The following is a 23,969-nucleotide window of genomic DNA, read 5'->3' as shown; positions in this document are numbered from 1 at the left end:
AAGCCGATGATACATTCAAGATGCAAGTTGAGGATTTTTCTCTCAAACCTAGTTTCATAGGATAGTTTTAATAAAAAAATGTTTTCCTGAGAAACCAAATGGGCTTATAGGAGAAATACAAGCATTAATTTCCTATCAGTATGATAAAACAAAACTGATGAGAATTTTGAAGACAAAACATTTTGAGACAATCCAGAGTTTAAGGGGTCCCATGTGTTCTGCAATCTCTCCTCACTGGTGCCTGAGGAGGGACTCTTCAGTGAAATAAATCAAGCAAGTGAAACCAAGAGGTTTTTTTACTCTGCATGAAGGAAATAACAAACGTAGCTGTTACAAAGAAGTGATGAAATTCTGAAGCTTTATTCATTTGAAAGGTACCCTGCTGCTCAAACAAATCCACTGTGTCACTTGTTCTCCTGGTCTTCTCCAGGACAACTCCAGGCATCAATCCAAGAAATGCAGAGAAAATTGCTGTGTGTGTAGTGACTCCTGCCGTTATGGGTTGAAAATTTGCTGAACTTAAAGCCTTAGCATACTCTAAGTGCCGTCTTTATCAAATGAAAATAGAAGGACCAGTAAATAAAAGGCAGGGGCAGGGAAAAAGAAACACAACAGAAGTTTCTACTCCTCTGAGTCTCTTGACACAGCAAGATTCGATAAAACTGTGATTAGTGAGAACTACAACAGACAGGTCACGCGTAATTACCTTTGATGGTAACTGAAATAGTGTTGTTTTCTCCCACCAGATAGCCACAGGGCAGCAGCTCAGGTGTCTCGGCACTGTTAGTGCGCTTGATTTCTCCGATGCTGTAGCCCAGAACACTGTCTGAATTCAGCCCCAGCTGGCTCACGGGATCCACGTGAATGATGTATTCCTAGAGTAAAAAAAAAAAGGACACAAAAAGTTAGGCAGTGCTGAAATCCCCGTGACTTTGTTCTGTGCTATAATAGCAATAATCACAGCAAGTTGAATATTGCTTGGTGCCATCAAGGTCTCATAGGAGAAACCAAGCATACAGCAAATGGTTCTCACTGACCTTAAACAACCGCCTTACAACCCCATCCAGGACATCCCACTTGGTCTTGCCACTGACTCCGATGCAGCCTATAAGGAAGGTGCGAGGCCTCAAATCCTAAATGCAAAGAAATGTGAATTTAAGTTAATAAATAAATCCTAACTGTATCAGACAAGTCTGTTTAATGTAATTAAAATGATGGCTTTTTTTTTTTTTTTTGTAAATGATGGTGCACCTTTACCCCTCTGTATGGTGAATTCTGAACTCTATATGAAATCCTTCTTTTCTACTAAACATTTTCTACAGTGTTGGAGTCACAAACCTAACGGATACTTAAGTGGTGCTGATGTTAAGTAAAAGGTATTTATTAATCCATCCAGGAACAACTCAAAAACCCCTGAGTGGATTACAGGTTATCAAAAAGACAGACAGACTCGTAGGAAAGTGTAGGCAGAAAAGCTCGTGGCATATTAAATTTTCCGTGACTTCACAATCAAATATGTCACATTTGTGGGGTTTATCTTATTTACTTCGAGAAATGCTGCTGTGGACATAGAAATCTAAATATATATATATAAATTGTATAATTTTTTATATGTAATAATGTCTATATTTAGCAAGAGCTTTACACATATATTTACTTGGGTGTTATGTTTAGTATATCACACTACTTTAGTTGATAATTTTCTTTTTGATTTAAGATTCTCTCAGTTACTTGCGAATAGAGAACATCTGAAAGATGTCATTCAAAATGGGATACTGGTACCAGAGAGGACAACGTGAACTAGAATGATAAGCTATAGGTATCTCCCAGCTTGGATCCATTAAGTGCTTCCAGAGTATCGGTGCTTCTGGCATTTCGGTGCACATTCTATCAACACATTGGATCATCTTCATTATTAGTTAGAATTTTATTGAAGTTTAACAGATAGGCCTGAGAGCTTTGTACAGCTTTTAAGACCTCAGTCTTAAACAGATGCTATTTCAAGGTACAGATCAGTCTGCTAACCTTCCTGACGCCAAGAGAGGGCCTGGTTTTCAGAGACACTACTGAAAGGCTTAAACTGTGACATTGCCACCTACGCTGCTGACACGTGGTCTAGTCTAGCAATCCTGTGTCACCGACATGGTCCCTGGCCATCGTACTGATGGCACCAAGAAACTGTGAAATAAAAGGCTATTGCGGGCGAGTCCCATGAGACAACCCGAGCTGGCAGTGTTGTCTCTCAGCAGTTCCAAGGAAGTGGGAGGGTGCTGAGTACCTTGGCTATCACTGCTGACACACCAATGAACTATTATGCAAAGAAAATTAAAAAAAAAAAATTATTTGCAAATAAGAGCCTCCAAAGCAAATTGGATTTAAGTTCCCTGGCACATTCCAAAGTCACTTATATTTCAAGGCTGGGCACAAAACACAACTCACCTCCTTCCATTTCATTTCATCCTGAAAGTTGACAACTATTTTGACATGCCTGCCTCCTTCTTTCCGGGCAGAGCCATCTCCAGTGTCATCCAACAGCATGTCTGTGAACAGGAAACATCAACAGCTTCACAGTTGTGTCTTAATAACAATGAAAACTATTCTGGTCTATGCCAACACACCTACTGCAGTCAAACATGACACATCTGGGCTTCATGTGCCCAGAGGTAAGACATGAGAACCAGGGTTCCTCACTTCCCTACCAAATATCAGGATCACTCTTAAAAAGTGAAGGTCATTGAAAATTATGACTGGTCAGTTACTCTGTATTTTCCTTCCTACGAGATATCCCCTGGCCAATGTACACCATATTAAACAGCTTTAAACATGACTCTTCGCAGCTGAGGTCATAATTGGACCCCTCTGATCTAGGGCGTAGCAGACCTATGATGACATTTTAAAAGAAGGCTTTATGCCAGCTCCTGACATATTTCCACACCTCAACTGTTAATAATTTTCACGCTTTCATTTTTCCATGGCTAACCAAACCAAATCTTCCAAGTGCAGGATAAAACCTGCCCACCACCTTTCTCATTAAACTCACCGAGACTGGTTGACTCCGTGAGGTTCAAACTGTGTTGAGAGAGACCCACCGAATGTCTTGGAGAGGATGAAACAGCTCCTGACATATTTCCACACCTCAACTGTTAATAATTTTCACGCTTTCATTTTTCCATGGCTAACCAAACCAAATCTTCCAAGTGCAGGATAAAACCTGCCCACCACCTTTCTCATTAAACTCACCGAGACTGGTTGACTCCGTGAGGTTCAAACTGTGTTGAGAGAGACCCACCGAATGTCTTGGAGAGGATGAAATGGAACCCTGAGACTGAGCCCTGCTACAGCTGCCGTGGTTTTCAGATTTCAGCCGATCATTTTCTGCTTTTAATTTTTCAATCTCACTCTTGAAAAGACAAGTCAGGAGTCAGAAGGCCCAGTGAAAACATACACTTAACAGAGAGCAACATAACTAACTTAAGAATAAGCACTAGTTTAGCAGAAATTCCATTTTCATAATATTTAAATTTATTTTAATAAATTAATGATTTTAATTATCACAACATCCCTTCCATGAAACTTTTCAAAGTATCTTAGAAAACAAATATGTGGGAATTCAATAAACATTGAAACGCAGCTACTTTACGGCAGAGAGCAGGGGAACATTTTAAGAGGTTGCTGACAGCAAAATGATCTCCCCATAGGTTTCTAGGGTTGAAACAGTTACAGCTGCAGAGCTGAGGGCAGCAGAACTCACGTGTTCAAGCTGACTTTACATGATGGTACAAGGTTTAACACTGGTCCAAAGCTACACACAACTTTTAGTAAGCATTGGAAAACTTCAAATGTACCTTCTCTCAGATCTTTGCTGTGTGGCAGGTTGGCCAATCTTTAACACATCAATGCAGACTGCGGTATTTGGGGTGGTTACTTCTTACCTGCATTCTGTTCATCGCCTCCCGAAGCTGGTCAAGCTGATGAGCAGAGCTAAGGGCTTCTAGACGAATATCAGTCAGCTTCATCTCTTTGTCTCTCAGCTCATTGCGTAACTGCATGACTGTCTCAGCTTCGCTGTCAGTGCATTCAGAAATCCTGGAGAAGACAGAAAAACAGACATCGAATGAGACCCACTTGTCACTTTTCAAACAGTGCTTTTCTCCAGCATTTATTAGTAAAGGAGGAATAAAACCCTTTTACTCTGCAGAAAGCAGGCAACAGTTTTGGCTTATTGGATTAGTGATACCATAAATCAGGTATTAAATAGGTCATGGAAACATTAGAGACTAGCGAAATAAATATGTCTGAGGGTTATTTTTCTTTAATCAGCATATAAAACAGAATTCTGGAAGCCACCTACTATTGGACAGTCCTCATTTTTTTCATGGCAGTTGCCATAAAGGAAAACTTCTAAAGCCAAAATCTGAATAAATGAAGGGGGTGCAGGCAGTGACAGCAGTTGGTTGGAGATTGATGAGTTTACAGACAGATTTAAAGCTCACCAGGTGTGCACAGCTGGGTTTCCCTGAACTGTTCTGGAGGGCTTTGGAACTCTACGCCTATTCGAGCGTGATAAATTCCTGCTTGCTTTAAAGCACTCATGCTTAAAAAATTTTTGGTGGCTTTTTCCTTCCCTCCTTCCACAAAAAAAGATTCTGGGCGAGTAACATTTCAGCACATTCATAAGTGTATCTATACAAGGATCAACTACACAGCTGCATGCTTTGAAGGAGATTTCATTTAAAATACCTCTCCCTCAATCACGTTAATGAGAGATGTTTTCCCCACCAAAAAGCCAATAAGCCAAAACACACAAGTTTTACTTGTGCTCTATCCTTCCCTCAGTTCCCATATTTACTCCTTTCTCATGTTTGGCCTTTTGGCTTTCACGTCAAGATGAGACATAGGCACACAGCATTTTGACTGATGATAGATGGGATCATCATTTGACAATTTTCTGGCCTCAGATTTCTAAAGCACAATTTGCTGTAGTCACCAGAAACCCACCAAGTCAGGCTCAGGAGACTGGAGAATCTTTAAAAATTATTCATGGGGATTATCTCCTGCTACCAACATTTCATCGCTATTATATGGCTGGAAACTATTGCTACTGTTTTTACGTCTTCATGTGAAAACAAGTGACAGGTAAAACTTCGAGTTTGGGTACTTACTCAAATGCATTTGATCTGAAATCAGGCTGGAAGCTTTGCATGACATCTACAAGGTCATACAGCTGTCTGGTAATTATATGTTTCACAATACTGCCTCTTGCAACTTTCTGTATTCATTTATCTTAAGTGACGAAGCAACCAATAGAATTAACATAAAATCTGTTTTACAAAGTTTCCCAAGCACATTCTAAAATGTGAGTTAGATTCAAAACAGTGCAGTAAGACAATTATTTAACTTGATTTCACAGGTGGCCAAAATGAAGCCTCAACATTACCTATGACCTTCCAACACACATAAAATGAGTTAAGCAGCAGAGCAGACTTTAGAGCCTACATCTCACTCTCATATAAACACAGGCAGAAGGATACGGTTTGGTCCCACCGATGACCCAATACAATGTCTCACTACTACCCAAAGGAGCACGTTTGTTTCTCACTCCTCTTCCCCAGCCTGCTCCCGGCTGTGCTGCTGTCACGTCCCCTGATGATGTCCTCTCATCAGAGTCTGATCACACCACTGAGCTGAGCCAATCCAGCAACCTGGGGAAGACCTATTCCTGATTCTGTCAAATTATTTTTCACATAATTGCGCATGTTGCATCAGCTCAATGGAGCTGCCTGAGAAGTAGCAGAGCCAGTGCGAGGGAAGGACCGTGCATGGGTGGGTGGGGAAGCACACGCAAAAACAGGAGCGGATCAGCTCCATCCATCAGGCACAAGCTTTAGATGAGTTCAGCTGTATCACTGAACCATGCTGTTTGATTGCCAGTAAATCCTTACCTTTATCTGAATTTGTCAACTTAATTGGGAACTCATCACTGCAGATCAGTACAATATGTACTGTCTTTAGCAAACAGAGAAAACAAAATCCCAGACTTGGCCTGGCTTGTGCCATTAACAGCAAGAGATCCAATTAATTCTGCACTCCAGGCTAACCCTGGTTATAAATACTCTTCATACTCAATATGTTCTACTGAGAGAGCACCCCAATGAAATATTAAGTTACACTACAGTAATGATGCAATGATTTCTGGCTTCCTGGACACTATTGCAAACTTACTGGGTTGGGAGTCAGCTTATATATTAAGGGAACTAAAGATACATAAATTCAACTTCTCAGTCCTCTGCCTGCAATCTCCCTGGACTACAGAACATTCCAAATAGGCAGTAGCTGGAAATGTGATAATTCTTTTGCCACTATGACAGAGTTAAGGATTTCATGCAAAACACAGCCCCCCTCTTGGAGACAAGGTAAGTGATGCTTAAGAAACGGACTGATCAGTGGCAACAGACCAGCCCTGACCTACAGGACAATCCTGTCTGGGCCATGGTGTCTTCTGCTGTGGCCTCATGGTGAACAGCTGTCAGACTCTTGCAGTGCTTATACAGATCTGCAGGTTCTTGGACAGAGGAATCAGAGGGGACAGGATGGTGTAGGGTACATTTCGCCTCTGCTTGCTTACAGATGTCCTGTAAAGCTCGCATGGAAAACATTGGATTTCTCCAAAGCTTGATATTTCTCTTTACCTCTACCTATGCAGCAAAATGCCTTCCACTCCATTTTCTATTTAAAAATTAAAAAAAAAAAAAATCACTTACAGAGAGTTGGAATGGGAAGCTCTCAGCAATGGTGTTGAAACAGTAGTGTTATGGTGTGGCAGCTTCGGTGAAGAAGGTAAAGAAGAATCAGTCATCTCCTCAATATCTGAATGAGAAGATGCTGACTTGGGAGATTTCTTTTTACCAAAAGCTTGCTTGAAGGAGCTGCGTAACTGAAAAAACAAGACCGCAAGAGTAGGCACATCATTAAGAATGAAACCAGGCAAAAAAAGCCACAGGGTAAAAACTCCAACATGCAAATACTCCAAACGATACAGCCATACTCACGTATATTTTAATATGGGTAAAAAAAAAAATTTAAAAAGCTTTTTTTCATTAACTATTTTATGAGATTAATAAGGTCAATAGGACTGGATATGAATGCTTCCTATTTTTAAGATAACTTTTATGGCAAATTCTGTTCAGTGCAACAAGCTTTATAGTGACGTTGTAGCGACTTGCAGCTATAATGTACCGTGGCTCAGACAAGGTTAATGATGCTGAAATGGTTAGTCATGTGAATGGATGGGTTAGCGTTGTATTGCAGAGTTTAAAGTACGTCTTCCTTACCTCATTGACCTGCCGGAAGAAGAGCAAGCAAAAAGAAGTGGGGGAAGGAAAAAAAGACATGTTTTAACAGATAAAGCCAGTGATAAGGAAAGCTTTGGGTTTCTAAGACAAACGTGACCAATAATCAACAAAGACCAACAGTTACTTTAGAACCGGAACCCTGTATTTTCCAAAACCAGGTGTTTCAAACAACACATGGTCATTTTTGCATTACTTAAGGGACACACCAGACCCAAATCTTTTAACTATTTAAATTTTATTTTCTCCTTGGCTCAAACAGAATGTTTTGGCTAACAGCCAAGTTAATATTTTGTTTTTTCCTTGCAGGAACAGCTTAGTTAGGCTTATTTTCAGTGAAAATACTGAATCTTCTCCACCTACCTGCAACTAAAACCCCCCTTTTTTAATGGAACTGCCATTTCCCAAACAAAAAGAATGAATATTCACATGATTAAACTGTTATCCCAAGCAGTTCAACAGTTAGTGTTCAAGAAGCACTTGGACAATGCTCTTAGATATATGGTTTAACATCTAGGTTTTCCTGTCTGGAGTCAGGGTTTGGACTTGACGATCCTCATGGGCGCCTTCCAGTTCAGGATACTCTGAACACCGTTTAACACTATCGCAAATTACATGTTGTAAACAGGCTGGCTTAACGGGAGCCCAAAGTTATTTTTAAACCAGACAAATACTCCTATGGTAGAAATGTTGAAAATCTGGTGTTTCAGCCCTGAATGGACAGCTGAGTTGTTTCTATATATAACAAAAAGATCTTGGCTGAGAACGTCCTCAGTATTCGTGGAATAAACAATGTGCGAATCACACTCAACTTATATAGAAATACTGTCCTGTTTCTTCTACTTCATTAAACTCCTATTTATTTCTCTTTATAATAAGGAGATGTTTCCTTAACCTTCTTGAAAAATAGTCATCTGATGAATGAGAAGTGTAGGCTGATGTAGGATAGTATCTACTAGGTAACAATAACAAAGAATAGAAGATAAAGCAAAAATTTAAAAGTGTTTATCCTAACTAAGGCTCAATTATTACAAAAGGTTTGTATCACAAATTAAGAGTCACTAGCAATTTAAAAGCTACAGCAATCTACTTTGCCTGTAGCTAACGTATAACCCAGCACAAGATGGATTTGGAGGTGACATTGTTTCCATTCAACCAATTATTTAAGGGGCAGGTGGAAATACTGTTGTTATGAAGGAGCTGGCAAGATATCAAAATGAAGCCACTGGGATAAGACCGAAATAAAACCAAGAATCTGCTCAGGAAGCTGTTTCTTACAGTTCCGGAGTTTCATAAACATTTCTGAGAGGATATCGTGCAAATACAAATCAAGCTTTCAGCAGCTCAAACCACATTTTGTAGCTACACAGACGTATCTGTACACCCAAAAGATCCAGGGAGATTTAAATTCAGTGGGAAGGAAGGGGTGGATTGCTTTACTGGCTACAATAAAGGATCTAGGGACTTGAGTCCAAACTACAATCAGACTAGGTCACTAAGACAGTTATGGTCTAATTGAAAATGGAGTTTAATACAATGTACCTTTCCTCCAGTACAGGGTACCTTGTACACAGTACATGATGAGCAAAGAAGGAAAAATGGGAAATGAAAGGTTAAGTATTGCAAAATCTTGCAAATTACATGTCCACTACAATAAATTTTTAAAAATTGGTGATTTTTTTGTCGTAGAACTCCACTGCAATATTGAAAACAGAGTTCTTACAGTGTTTAACATTTTAAAGTGCTTCAACACTTTTAAAGAAGTGTTTTAGAGAACATTTTAAAGTTCTTAAAGTGTTCAACATAACAAAGCCCTACGAGACAAAAAGGAAGGGAAAAAAAAAAAGTACTAATGATCTCTCATTGTTGATTTGTTTTACTTTAATGACAGACATGGAGTTTTCCCTAAGGGGTTGGACACCATATTACTTTTAGACAGAACTGATCTTTGACAGCTATTTCTAATTTAAGGCTGGCCTTTTGGTTGTTAAGCTAAAATTCAATCCTAGGCAGAGTCAAGACAAGCATATACATTACTTACGACTCAATTAAGCCTTCAAAAGTGAGTTTACACAGGATTTAAACAGCGGGTAGTCCTTGTGCTGACCCGTTGCACGAGGGGAGGAAGGAGGAGCTGAGCAGATAGATTTCACCGTGCGTGTTCGGACAATTTTATATAAACCTCATGTTAAAACACACTCACCCAGTTCTTCCTCTTCTTTTTCTTTGAATCACTCTCAATGTTGCTTCCCACACTGGAGTGACTGGTAGCACTGTTAATACTGGAGACGCTATCCGAAGAGTGCTGCCTTCGGATCCGCAGGTCCGCGGGTTGAGCAGCTCCGGGTCCTGAATATGAATGCAGGGGGGGAGTCAAAATTACGTAAGAAATTTGATATAAGTGCAAATTACTGGGATAAGTAAGAGAAGTGAGATAAGACAGGACTATGCTCAGACTTTCTATTGGGAATTACTGGAAACACCAAAGAACATCAAGCCAAGAGCCTGCCAGCTCTGAGATGGGGATCTCTGCTCCCTGCTGCTTCACATCAGGGTCTAGATGGGTGAGTTAATAAATGCTTATAGAAAATGCAGTGAGCTCATGCTGAAGGTGGAAAAGGTTTGTTAAAACACTTTCCCATGTGTTTAACACATCAATTTACTTCTGTAGAATTGACTGCCCTATTTACATGGATAACCATTTCAAATCCCCACGATGGCAAAACTGCCAACTAGAGCATGGCCATGAGGCAAGGCTGATCTCTGATGGTTACATCAGATATTACCAAGAGGATTAAAGTCCCATGAGCACTGCACAGTCGCTGAAAGTAGTGCTTGCTTCTCACCTTTGCAGTTGAGCTCAGGTGTGTTGATGACTCCGTTGATGGCAGCCTGGGCAGCAGCGTTTTGCTTCTTCAGCAGCTCAATGGTCTTCCTTAACTCATTCAGTTCTGAGTCCTGGAATAAGAAAAATATGGTGATACATCAGAAAACGCAGAGGGTATCTGTCGGCTCCAAAGGAGCCCAATTTTAAACTGAGCACTGCTAATTGGTGGAGAATTTATGGAATATATATATGTACAAGTTGATGAAAATGAGGCTTGGTATACCTGGGGAAGCACGCACTCAATAGGCTGCAAAATAGCTTGGTTGGTATGATACAAACGAACGTACATGCTCTGTGATACAGAAATAATGTGTGTACTCAAGTACGCTGTCCAAAAATCCAATACTGCCTGTCTTGCAAGGATTTTTCTTGGTGTTTCTCTTGAAAATACACGTGTGAATTTGTTGCAGAATATGCAATACTGAAGACTTGTGTCCAAAGCAACAATTTATAGGAATAACCTGACCAATTAACACAATATGCCAGTGTGGAAAACAAATATTTAATACGAAGTCCTTATTACATTTTACTCCATCACTACAACGGAGGAAAACTAAGGCAAATGGCATATGTGATTTTTTTTTTTTCCCCCCACAACTACAGTAGGAGCACAAGCAGCAATGCTGCAAACGGAAGTTAAGACTTCCCCAAATACTTTTCAAGCTTGCCTTTTGTTCCGCTGTCATTGTCAGGCTCTGCAGTCTGATCGTCATATTCCCCAGGCTCTGCTCAAATGCTGCCACCAGGTGAGCCTGAAAGTTAAACCACAGAGAAGCAGTTTGTTCTCTCCCCCCAGAACAAGACTATTTCTGCAGATATTTAAACGGACCACCTCCTACACGGCATTGTTTGTGGTGCAAATGATATGGAGAGAACACCACTGAGTAGAAAAGGTCAAATGAGTAGAGCGTATGTTGTGAAAATGTTTGCAAACAAATTACCATGAACAATATAATTGTGGAAAATCAGAAATGGCAAAGGTAACAGAACAATTTCAAGAGTTTAGAAAACGACAGCCCTTTCATGTCCGACTGCCACGAGGAGCATGCTATGAAATGAGGCAGGAGGCTCTAAACCCTGTCCTGCTCGGCAGCCGCTGGTACCAACCGCTTCAGAAAACACCGATGGAGGAGGAACACTGTGACTTGGCACACTGGTAGGAGACTTCCTGAGGTGGTTCCTCAGTCAGCTGCTACATCCATGTCCTTGACACCATGATTTCAACCGCCAAGACAGTTATCTCAGACACGCTAACAGAGCAGCAAAGTGGCACATGCAACTGAACACCGGCGTAGTTCAATATGTGTCCCATTAGCCACCATCATCTACACTAGCCGTGGCAAATAATACTTCACTTCTCTATTAAAAAGAATTCTATACACACAATGACAAGTAAAATTTTGCAATTTTTTTTTCCAAGCGGAAAAGGACATTCTCTCACCTAAATATATACAGAATAGCAAAACCTTTCACGGAGCTATTCCAGACTTATTCATCATCAGCACACAGCTGACTTACCCTAAATAACTGTTCTCACATTCGCAATGAAAACAAACACGAGCAGTACAATAACAGGGGGATGTGCATCTCTCATTCCCATCAGCCCCTATGAAAATAAGCAGAGCTGAGACTGTGAGAAAATAGCAAAAAGTAATTTAAACCCTCACGTTACACGTTTGAAAATCTAAATATTTATTTTAAAAACACAGACTGCAAAGTTTCTGTTGGGAGGATGAATAGGGAACAACAAAACTGATATTCAGGAATCCTCAGCAATATTTTGCAAAAGCAAAAAAATAAATGGGCAAGTGGGACACACAGATTAATAATGGGAACCCTTCATTCTTTTTCCTCAACCTTAACAAAAAGTTGTTGGAAATTGTTGAGTGAGCTACAGAAAATAGTTATCTTCCCTCCCTAGTTAGAGCAAATCCTTTTCAAAATTCTTGCCATTGATGGCCTGAGGAGCATCAAAAGCTGCAGCTGCAGGAAAATTCAGGAAAAAAATTAATAAATTAAATAATGAGATAAATTTAAATTGCCCAAGTTAAAAGCATGAAAAAAAAAAAAAACAACTTGTGTAAAGGAAATGTACATAAAGGAGTGTCTTAACAAACAGCATTTATTAGTCTTAATGTTTTTTGGGACCAGACCTGGCCTTTTACATGGAAAAAGAGTATGTTCTCTGAAAAGAGGCAGCTGGACACAGTTCTAGCAACATCTCTGCAGCAGTCTGCAGCTGATTCATGGACAAATAAGGGACAGGTCCAAGTCTAGGAAGTTCAAATAGCATGAATAAACCCCCCCAAAGTTTTAGTAAAGTGAATGAAGCAAAAATGGAGTATTATATAAATGATGCTTTTTTCAGAAAAAAACACAACACACCCCCCTCTCCAAAAAACCAAATGAACTTCAAACAAAAAAAAAAGTACAGCAGCAGTGCCTGTTAAAAACTATTCTCTGCAAAGATAGTAGCAGTAACCACACAGGAATTCTTGGGCACATTAAAGGAAGCTGGGGCGGGCACAGGGTAACGTGTGGTACACACTGCTCTTGGAGACAGGCTACTGAAGCCGAACACCGTACGAAGAAGAGCACAACCAAGCTAACCCAAAGCTGGATGAGTTGCACAGCTGACCAGTCCTTTGGAGGACACAAGCTGGGTTATTTAACAGCGTGATAAAAAAAAAGTATGCTAGAGAATCTGGTTCTCCTTTCTCACATGTAAAAGGAGCTTCCGGATGAAAACCAACTCATGTATCCAGTCCTCTTTGTGTTTGAAAGGCAAATATAAGATTTAATTTTTGGAAAATTTTTAATTTTTTTTTTTTTTGCTCTAGGGAAAGTGACTGAGTGGTTACATGCAGCCAAAGCCCTTCCATTTGACTTCTGTGTGAACTGTGTTCTTGGTTTTCCTTTTCCATTTTGCAAGGCGGATGGTGCCTGCAGCGAACACCCAGTAGATTTTCCCCTTGAATCCTTCTTGTGATCAGTGTTGCTGCTCAGATGAAAGCTGTCCTTTACTGTGCCGCATTTTGTGTCCACCTATTCAGAGAGCTGATGGACAGGAACGTCCTCTTCAGTAGCATGTGTTCTGCTGTTTATTCATTCCCACAAACTCGGATGTCAGTGTGATCTGATTTGATGACTATTCATCTGTAGCTTATTTACTCTAGAATCGCTTATTTTCCTAGCAAGCTTCTGTTTTGCAGATTTCTGCTATCTGTGACTATTGCGCAGAACACACAAATAAACTTGCTCAGGGTCATACATAGTGTTGCCTCAACACCTCCTGGCTTCCAAATATTTTTTTTCCCCCAAGTGTTTTACATTACTTACTCATCAAATTCCTCAGAGGAAACAAGAAGTATTTCCCACACTGGTAGAAGTCAGGTGTGTCCACTCTGTAGCTGTAAATTAGTTCTCAGAGCCCCTTAAGTCACGGTTACCTATTGTGCCATTAGCCCACATCTTTATGCAATAGCAAATATAATGCATTTCAATCCATGTTTCCACCAATTTTTATTCATCCTGATTATACCCTTCATCTGTATCTCATCCCACCCAAAGGACAAAACAAGACACTATAGAAACAGACACCACCTTCAATCATTGTCTCAAACACTGAAGATGGTTTAAATATATATAAAGCCAATTAATATTACGATTCAGTATTTAAAGACAGGCATAAGACAATTCAGTAGGACAGAGGATGTTACTGTTGGAAATGTCCCACATGTATGTAGTTGTTTTTTTAAACACATAGTTAATGTGAACCTAACGTTAGACACGTGAAATCTTTTGGTCACTTAGAAAAACTGGGATGGCAACTAGTGCATTAAATGCATTCCCTGTTAGTGTCTTTTCTCCGAGTTGTACTCACATTGGCAGTCAACTGAGTTGTCAGAGCTGACACTTTTTCTTGGGATGCATCCAACTCTCTTCGTAGCTTGCGAATCTATATATTTTAAGAGAACAATTTACTGCACCATAATACGGAGAAATAAAATAGCAAGACACAAAACGCAGAGTGTCTTGTCAGAACATTTATGCCTGTCAAACACAATGTGTGCTTACCTCTGACTGGCACTTCTCTTCAGGCTATAAAATAAAAACAGAGGAAAATACATGAGGATATTACAACAAAACCAGCCTGACAAATTCATAACATTTTTCAAATTTTTTTTTTTTTGCGTTTCAAAAATTATGATGTGAATTCCTTATTTTGGATTTCCCACACCCATACTCCATCTAAAATAATCTACTAATTTATTTACTCCTCAGGAAAAAGAAAACAGGCTGATTGTACAGTACTTCTTCCTGCAGGAAGGAATTTGGGCTCCACTTCCCAACCTGCCAACCAGTGCACCTCCAAGCCTGAACCGTGGAAGGGTGACGTCCTGGCTCCGTGCACAGAGGACGGCATGAGGCTCTGAGGAGCCAGGACTGTCACAGAACACGGCTGTTCCTAGGCAATTCCCATCTCCCATGCTCAGCTCTCCACAGGATGGACATCACTGGTTTTGCATTCCAAAGTGATACAAAAAAAAAAAAAAAAAAATTCCATCACTCCCACTTGGATGCAAAGGGGATGTACTGACCATCCACTGCGGTCTGCATGATAACATTGTGGCTATGATGGCTTGTTTCTAACCAAAGTTACCAGCTAAAGAGAAGCCTATGGTAGAAGTTACACGCTCCGCTGTCCTTATGTAAACATGTCCACTACCAGCCACCACAAAAATGATACCCATCAAACCACACTATTAAGAGCCACTCGTGCTTGGGCAGCAAGGACATGAACCAGAAGCTGAGACAGCAGCTGCTGAGAACTCTCCTTGTGGCTCTCGTGCTTAGAAACAACAGCCCAGAGGAAAAGGTCTGTTTTCCATCTTTCCAATCCATTATCTGTCCCATACGGACCTTGCCTGAGGCACGGTCACTAATGGAAGGCAGTATTTTCAATTTATTATCAAGGTCTTAAGGCCACGTTACACATGTAACTTCCTAATAGTGTGAAAAAACACCAAATCACAGCATTCTGGCTGGACAGGCTTCAAAGACAGTTCTACATGATCTTCCAAGAATAAATCCTTCCACGTACTCTTGTACCACAGATGCTTGTTTCAGCCGCGGATGTGTGGGAAGTGTGAACCTGCATCATCCTTGCATAACAATTTGAAATTAAAGATCTTGTTCAATTAACACATCTTACTGAAGTAATTATTATCCACTGCTTTTTAAAAGGGTTGTGATATAAGAAACCCCCAAAAATGTGACCATGGCATGCCAGGAACACACGATCCACCTGTAGTTTGGCTCGATTGGATATGAACAAGGTTTTCCATAGTACATGTTTAAATGGAAAATCCTTCATGAGGCTGTTAGAAGAAAATCAGCAAATGCAACACACATTTAAAAACCCCTGTATTTTCAAACTCCAGTGAGCCTTATTTTAGGATCAGATAACCTAAACGAATATGTATTTTTGGAGAAAATATTACTGGCATAGTGAACAAATAGCTTCTTTAGAATTATTAAAATCTGTGCATTAAACATGTATTCAAACTTCAGAGGCAAATCATTAATACAAGGCTGGAACTACTTTATTCAGCACATTTTGGGGTGCTTTAGGTAATAAAGTTCAAATCTCCTCAGATCTGCTGAGGTCCTTTGTAGCAAAACCTATTTATCATAGTTGTAAAACATCGACTCAAAAAAAGAAATTGCTGCTTTTAGACCATTAACATCTGTATTTAATGAGGATACTGCTAAATATCCAAAGAAATCTTTCTGGACCTAAATCTCTTTTGCAGATCGTAGATTTGTGGCTAGCAGAACACAATCAAAAGAAAAGTGTTGTTTTTTCCCCTCCTCCTTGAATCACAAAAGCAATTGGGAAAACAAGACCAGTCAATTCAATAATTTTGATTAGTAAACCCAAATTTTTCATTTCATTATACTCACTGTTGAATAAATAGATGACGTACTGGACACCAAAGAGAGAGAAGAACCATGCACTAAAGGAAAGAAAAGAAACAGACTGAATATAAATACAGTAACCACATAGTGGAATCCTCATAGATCATCCACTGCCAACTACCAGCCTACTGAAGAAACACCTTCACAAATTTCACCACCCATCATAAACATAATCATATTAGTGCACCAAGAATGTATAGTTTGAAGAATGCATAGCCACGTAATACAATCCATAAACTTTGATTTGGGAAAGCTGTTTTAACAATTTAATAATACTTTTTCTTGGGGGGGGGGAATGAGGTGTGGCCAAGAAGATTAAAAATAAAAGTTTTGATGAAGATTTGTTCAGAAATAAATATTTCTCTGGGCAGCTTTATCTTAAAGACTTTTGTAAAAGGACTTACTCAGGATAAAAAAAAAAGCAACAAATTAATTGAAATGCAGGAAAAATTACAAAAATAAATCTAAGTGCTCCATCTTCAGTTTCAGATGAGATTGGGAAGGGGAATATATGTTTTCTTTACGCAGCAGACCAAGATGGAGACAGCCTGAGAAGACCACAATACTCAGCTCTGGGATGTAATCAAATTCTTCAGGAGATGTGAAGCACCCAGGGCAGAAACCATCATCTAATTTCGGGGCTCTGAATGCAGCTCTATCTTCCTTCTGCTGCTAGAAGGGAGCAGTATTACAGGTGTCAACGAGCTCAACATTCCTTTTATCCCTGAAGGGTTTTTCCGGTCTTTCTTTAAATAAATGACAGTTCTTTAACAAGGCAAATTCATTCTCTCATAAAAAAATTAACAAAGTGAAAAAATGGCTGCAAAACCTTTTCTGGAAAAGAATCTGCTTCAGGAAGTTTTTGCATTTAAATACACATTCAGTAAAATATATATACATATACATTGATTCTCAAGGTTGTTACCATCACCCCAGTGTTAGGGTGTACCTACATCATCATTTTATTTTTGATTATGCTATTCAAAAAACTACCTGAAGCTATTAGAGAAACATGCAAAATTACCTTCCCTTTTCTTTTATTTTTAGAAACAAAATACATTTAACTGAAATTTTCATTCAAACTTCAGATAAGTTCACACAAATCATATGAAATTGTGTTAAATCACTTTGTCTTTCATCTAAATCCTCCGGCCAAAAAAAAAGTTTATAAAAGCTGCCATTTTTGCTGTAATTACCTACTGCAATTCTCCTACATTCATAATAAACGGGTTCTGCTTTCCCAGTGACATTATATCCTAAAGCAAGGCTGGAAAGAGAAGTAAACAAAGTCTTAGCTGGCTTCTGGAGGAATTTAAGACAATTTACAAAACCCACAAGAAAGTGAAAAAAAAACCTCACACCCATTTGTTTTTTCTGGTTAATCACATTTTCAATTAAAACGATCTTTATAGCTAGATGGTAAGGACTGTACTGCATTAAGAACATAAAAATAACCAGCGTAAATCAGACCCAGGGTCTGTCTAATCGCGTGCTCCATCTCTGGCTGTGACCGCAGAGCATGTTTAGGGGAAGGAATGCAAGAAGGAGGCAGATACCCAGCGATTTGATGTGGTGCTTAGGGACATGGTTTAGTGAGTTAGGTGGTGTGGGTTGACGGTTGGACTTGATGATCCTTGAGCTCTTTTCCAACCTTAATGATTCTATGATTTTTCCCCAGGTAGACCTTTGCTTCTGCTGGGAATCAGCAGAGATGGAAATTCCTGAGATGGAAACTGCAGTCAGACCATTACTTTTGATAGTTGTTGTGACCTCTCTACCATTAACTTGCTTAACTACTTCTGAATCCACTGACACATTTTGTCTGTAACAAAAATCTCTCCTTGGGTTTAGAAAGGTAATTCTTTGCAGTTGTTTCAGACCCGCTGCTGAGTCAGTCAATAAGTTCCTTGAGTGTCTCCACACCGTTGCCATACAAGAAGCAATGGATAACCACCCTCGTTGTAACGCACTAAATTCTGTATTATCACCTTCCTTCAGATATCATTTTTCCAAGCTGAGGATTCCTAATCTATTTGAACTCTCTTCATACCGCAGATGTTATGCACTTAAGAGATCTGTGTCACTTTTCTTTTTACCTGCATTTTGCCCTTAGGATGACCTTTCTAAGATAGAAAGCCCCAAGTGCAGGAAATACTGCACAAGGGCTCAGTTAAGATAATAGTATTTTCTAGTCTGCCTCTCTCTACTGTTCCTTTGTGCAGCTTTTACTAACAGAATAGAGATGTCTTCAAGAAAGCAATCATATCAACCGTCCAGAGAAGAAACAGATCTCCTTTCAATGGATTGGGACACATTTTTGAGTTAGTATCAACTGGAACTTTTAAGATCATATTGGGACTTTAAAGGAGGAAAGAAAACTGTAAAAAAGGAAAGAACATGTAACTCTGGGAGTCATACTCCTGCCTTGTAAAACATCACCACTGCATCGCTTGAATGTGTATATAATTTGTCAAAGACAACTAAGGAGTTAATATTTTTGTGCAATTTCTTTTTAAAGTATCTGCAGATGGCTACTTTAAGGCTATTTAATTAGGAGCCTGAAGGCAGTTACGCTCTGGATGCAATTCCTGTTTTTTGCAGTTAACATGCATCTGCACGCAGGCTACAAACCCAAATTGTTTTGGAGCTATTATTTAAAGTGCTATAAATGCATATACAAGCATGAATCATTTTTAATGTTAGAAAATAAACGACCTAGCCATGATCAACTGTCCAAAGAGTAGTAAAAAGCACTGGGAGTCAGCAGCACAAATAGGAATAAAAATTTATATTCCGATGACAATGAATTTAATTCCTCTCTCGGAGGTTGAGGTATCAGGGTGGAGCCAGGAGCAGCACAGCCCTGGGGGAAGGCTGATGGCCAGGGGAATGGGGAAACTGGACAGCCAAGAGACCACTGAAGTTTTAGGCTGTGTTTTTTCCCTGAATTTCTAGGTACTTTGGAGGCTGTTCTTGCTGGCACCTCCCCAGTCCTGAAACCCCTCCTATCAAGAGTTAGGTACTGCAAGGCTGACTGGGAGAGAACATGACTGTACTTCCCGCTGTGGAGACAAAAGAAAAAAAGGCTTTTAAGAATAAATCCTAGCCCTGCTGAAGATAATAAGAAACGAATGTCTTGTAATCTTATGTGCTAATAAATAATTAAGAAGTACGTTGGTAAGCTTGTATTTAAGACCTGGCTTTATGCTTCATCGACACTGGCTGACTGTATAAAGTTAATTTGTCCATTAATCACAAATTTAATTTCTGTGATACTTGTTGATCTCTTCTTTCAAGGTGGAGGTGAATGACGTATTCGTACTTTTTGATCTGTTCTCTCCGTCTGTGAAGATGAATTAGATCCACTGTTTTGAAAGCACAGGACAACATACACGCCACATTCAGAACCACTTGCTCAGTTACAACTTGTGACTCCCTGAGAAATAAGCAGGAGCGAATAAGCAGGCTATCCCTGCCTGCTGAAGACAAAAGAAGACAAAAAATACGGAGTCTGCACCTAAACATTCATCCCATCTGGTAAAACTTTATTATCCTTCAGGTGCCAAAAATTCAGGAAAATCTGAAAGAGGCTTCTTCACCATGTCCACTGTAGGGTCAAATTCCTTCCTCATACACAAAAGTCATCTTTTCCCACTGCTTTCAAGTCCATAACTTGGTAAGATTTTCTTGGACTTCACATATATATATATTTTTAAACGAATGAAAAGCACTTTGCAGAACGTTGCACCTAACTCCTCTCTTTTCCTTTCCTTTTTTAAAAACGATTCGTCCTCAAACATGTAATACTTATTAAATATTCTTCCAACTAGCCTCTCTCCTGGATGAGAATTTCTGAATTGTAAGAGACAGTTTAACCTCCAACATGCCAAAATAGATTTGCTGCAATCTTAAGCACACTTAAAAGACTAAAAGACTGAGGTTACAATTTTTTTGAGGATGTCTTCAATAAAACCTGCATAATTTTTGCTGTAGTATCTCTTTCTGTAAATCCTCTAAGTATATGAAAGATGCAGTAATTTAAATTCCTCACAGATTATATTAAGGTAAGAGCAAGACTCTTCATCCTGGAATGGAATTCAACTGCCTAAGTATCTCACAATCCTTGACTGTTCATGATCATCTAGCTTTCTGAGAGCATGGAACAAACAAAGGTTAATTCCTGCAACAACACAGTTTTCAGCCCTACAGCGTTATTCTTATAATTTTCAACCCCGAATGAAGATCCTCACCCATGAGCCTCTAAAATACAATTACATGTAATGGAGTTGGATTGGCTAAATTCAATAATGAATTAGCCCTGAGTCTTTCCGGAGCCATATCCAATATGCATTTTCCACCCCTTCCAATGGCAGGAAATGGACAGAATAACCAGTATCGCCAGGAAGGCGCCTTGGGGCTCCTAAAGGCCCCTACAAGCACTTAAGGGTGGCTCCCACATGTGCCTGGCTCTAGGGGAGCAGCAGCAACAGGGCACTGGTAATAGTATCGCTGAGTAAGTGCAACTCCTTACCAGTGGAGGAAGCACGCTATCAAAAGCTTGTGTGACCTGTAGTGCTGAAGCCAAGGAAGCTCCCAAGCTTTGCCAGAAAGGAGATTAAAGACTCAAAGAGCTAATGCTGAAAGAGCTTCCTATGACCTTTTTTTTGAGCTCAGCCCACGCTTGACTTCTCAAAGTGCAACGCTTGAGGGTTTTAATGTCTGCTCACAGCTACTCCTGCTACGGCCATAAGGTTGCTTCATCAGTAGCAACCAAGCTAAATATTTATTTATAGGTAAATGACTTCTTCTTATATTTACATGTGCTTCTTTTATCAGGTATGATTACATATTTGAAAAAAAATGACAAGGAATTAAAGAGAGCCTAGATGTTTTGAAGAACTACTCAGGTCCCTTCTGTGGAAGCTCTGTGATACCAAGCCAGGACATTCAGCAGAAATAAAAAATACAGACAATTTGATTACAGATTAAATACTGGAAGGAGTAACTGGGATAGAAACAACAGTCTGGCTGATATCAATGATTTATACCACAAACAGAAGTGTGGAGGCCCAGGTTCAGGAGAATAGTCCTATTCAAGGAAACCCTTCAATATGCTAACTCTAAGCATGATCAAGAGTAACTTTGAGGTCACTAAAAATGAAGCTCAGGATGTGTTTAAACAATTTATTGAACAGTGATGGTCTAGTTACAACATTTACATTCTTTCCTATGTTCGGCCAGAAGGGTCACTGAATGATGACCAGGACAATGATGACCAGGACTGAAGTTTCACCTAACACTGAGAGCTCCATGCAGAGAGAACCACGCTCTGAAACGACCCTTATGCTGAGCTGAAAAGCACCAAATTTATACTTGGTTTATGTGAGTATCTCATCTTCCATCATTTCTAGCACCATCACCTGCTCTACTGACCTTCTTCAAAGCCATCCCGGAAAGAGCCAGAGCGGCTCATTGTTCTGCTTTTCTCGTCCAGGGACATGGAGCTGTTCCTGAAGCGTGTGTCACTGTAGGGGTCATAGGGACCATCTGCATTGGAAAGGCTGTGGGTCCGTAGCATGGTTGGATTTGACAGGCTCATCTGGGCCGCAGTGGTTGGGCTTGCTATAAAGTGAAGAATAAACACCAATTTATTTGCGTGACCACAAATTTTCATACCTAATTTTTGTGCAACTACCAAAAAGCTTTTTTTTTTTCCTTTGAGACACAAATTTTTGATTTCATCCTCTCCAGGCTTCGTTATTTTTCTAAAGTCAATGAATTCAAATAAGAGGTATGAAAATCAAGATAGTGAATAAGAAAACTCAAGTAAATAAGGTCACCTGAAACACTGGGTGATATGTCTATGCTTCTACAGACAAGCTCAGTCAACTCACAAACACCTTGTAGGCATGAACTAATTAACTCTCATTTAATTTGGAACAGTCCTTCCTCAAAAAGGACTAAATGCCTGAAGGAATTTAAACTAGTATTTTGCCTATATAGAACAGGCTGTATGAACTCTCAAGCTTTCAAGTTCTGAGAAAATGACATCTTTTTACGTATTTAAGACACAACTTTTAAGAGCTTTAGCTTCTTAACAGTTGTATATTTCAGAACTGTTTTTTTTCCACTATGAGGTTGTAAGATTTATAAAATACCAATTTTGCTTCCAAAGCCAATGCTCTCCCAGCCAGTGTTTAGAGTACAAAATGTCTACCCTAGTTTCACATTTTTTAAAGAACCTTTGTGCTAAAATTATATCTGTTATTTACTAAGAACTAGTTGAATTGTGGAGAAAAAAGAGAAAAACCAAACTGCTGTTCAGCTGGCAGGTTCCTTTTGGTGTGCTACCACTGCCTGTTTCTATATACACCGTCAACTGACACAGACTATTGTAGACAGCACAATAATTTAGTTTAAAGGTGCTCAACTTTCATATCGACATTTGCCATTAAATGAAACAAAGTGGCCTCTCTTGACTCCAGTATCTTGAAGCTCTTAAGAACAGAGAATTTTTTTTTTTGTTAATTACTTGTGGCCAAATAGCTTTTGAAGCTTATTAATGTAAATAATCTTCAATATTCTCCATAAAGAGCTAACTTTATGGGCCTAGGACTTTTTTTTTTTTTTTTTTACCATTAAGGTACTTCCTTGAACTTTCACGACAGTTTGTTAGCTGTTGGCAACGCAATTACACTGTGTGTATATTCAGCTGAAATTTAGTTAAGTGTTGGTTTATTTAAAGCTGTTTATTTAATCTGCACTAGAAACAAGCGACTGTGTAAGCTGCTGCAAATTCGCACAAGAAGGTCATAATTATAGGCTTAAATATCTCGCATATTATTTCTTTATCATCCCAGAAAAGATGAAGCAGCTTCTGAAAGTCAAAAAGAAACAGAAAATGACTGTTTGACATAGTGTTTTCCAAATGTCACTTAACGTAAAGACAACACATACCGTTAGGATTGACTTACATACCTAAACAAATTGTAAGTAATACTTACTCAGCACACCAGAGACAAGCACTATTTGCACTTTAAATTAGGTTATTTCAACTGCTGATACAGTCAACTAAAATCTTGCAATGCTTTATGGAGCCTCTCAAGCAACTTCCATTGTTTCCTTCATTTAAAAACTGTTTACTTTTATCAAGGTAATTAAGTGAAGGAACAGCTTTTTTTCTGACTTAATATTCTTCTGACTTTTATATATTATTTCAGACTAAGCTTTGTGCAATTTTTCAACAAGGCACCTGAAAGATGCGTACAAAGATAAAATACACTTAGCTGATGAGACCAGCACGGATAGTAAGTAATATGTCTAGATTTTAAAGCAATATTACTAAACAGGTAGGCAACATCTTACGTCCTTTAAGTCACACTAATGTGTGAGATTATCAAACAGCTCTACTGAATAGCTCCCTATTTATATTAACACATCTTATTACTCCCAGAAAAGTATTTTCAAAGAGTTACTGCAAGTATGCCACCTTTGGGCATAGGAGATAATAATGCTAATTAGTCACACTCATTTCAGTGAAAGTGCTTCCTGAGGTTGAATGTGGGACTCAAAGCTGCTGAAAGAAAATTACATTGTGTAACATGCTATTTTCAAGACACACAATGTATTACTATGATTATCCAAACAGATAATTATTCACCAAGCTGTGAGAAGTTAAATCTGGTTCCAGAGGGTGATGTTACGCTGGATCCAGATGAAAACGGAGAATTGCCAGCAGTATCCTGAAGTCC

General features: G+C 39.3%; 1 protein-coding gene across 1 annotated transcript in view; it reads right to left on the bottom strand.

The window, feature by feature from the left end:
• Positions 1 to 23,963, bottom strand: part of LOC104468990 (neuron navigator 2-like) — a gene marked incomplete at its 3' end in the record, with an annotated part of 29,289 nt that extends 5,326 nt beyond the window's left edge. The window contains exons 1-14 of the mRNA XM_010083301.1: positions 23,879 to 23,963; positions 21,652 to 21,840; positions 16,204 to 16,256; positions 14,314 to 14,337; positions 14,120 to 14,194; positions 10,905 to 10,988; positions 10,196 to 10,307; positions 9,553 to 9,698; positions 6,762 to 6,934; positions 3,933 to 4,086; positions 3,241 to 3,400; positions 2,440 to 2,540; positions 1,038 to 1,133; positions 707 to 875 (exon numbers count right to left, since the gene is read on the bottom strand). Of these exons, the coding sequence (XP_010081603.1) occupies positions 707 to 875; positions 1,038 to 1,133; positions 2,440 to 2,540; positions 3,241 to 3,400; positions 3,933 to 4,086; positions 6,762 to 6,934; positions 9,553 to 9,698; positions 10,196 to 10,307; positions 10,905 to 10,988; positions 14,120 to 14,194; positions 14,314 to 14,337; positions 16,204 to 16,256; positions 21,652 to 21,817 (1,513 nt within the window). The remainder of the gene's footprint in view (positions 1 to 706; positions 876 to 1,037; positions 1,134 to 2,439; positions 2,541 to 3,240; positions 3,401 to 3,932; positions 4,087 to 6,761; positions 6,935 to 9,552; positions 9,699 to 10,195; positions 10,308 to 10,904; positions 10,989 to 14,119; positions 14,195 to 14,313; positions 14,338 to 16,203; positions 16,257 to 21,651; positions 21,841 to 23,878) is intronic.
• Between the last annotated feature and the right edge of the window lie 6 nt (positions 23,964 to 23,969).

This window comes from Pterocles gutturalis, unplaced genomic scaffold (genome assembly GCF_000699245.1).
Source record: "Pterocles gutturalis isolate BGI_N339 unplaced genomic scaffold, ASM69924v1 scaffold31795, whole genome shotgun sequence".
NCBI classification, from domain to species: Eukaryota; Metazoa; Chordata; class Aves; order Pterocliformes; family Pteroclidae; genus Pterocles; species Pterocles gutturalis.
This window is presented reverse-complemented; position numbering and strand designations above follow the sequence as displayed.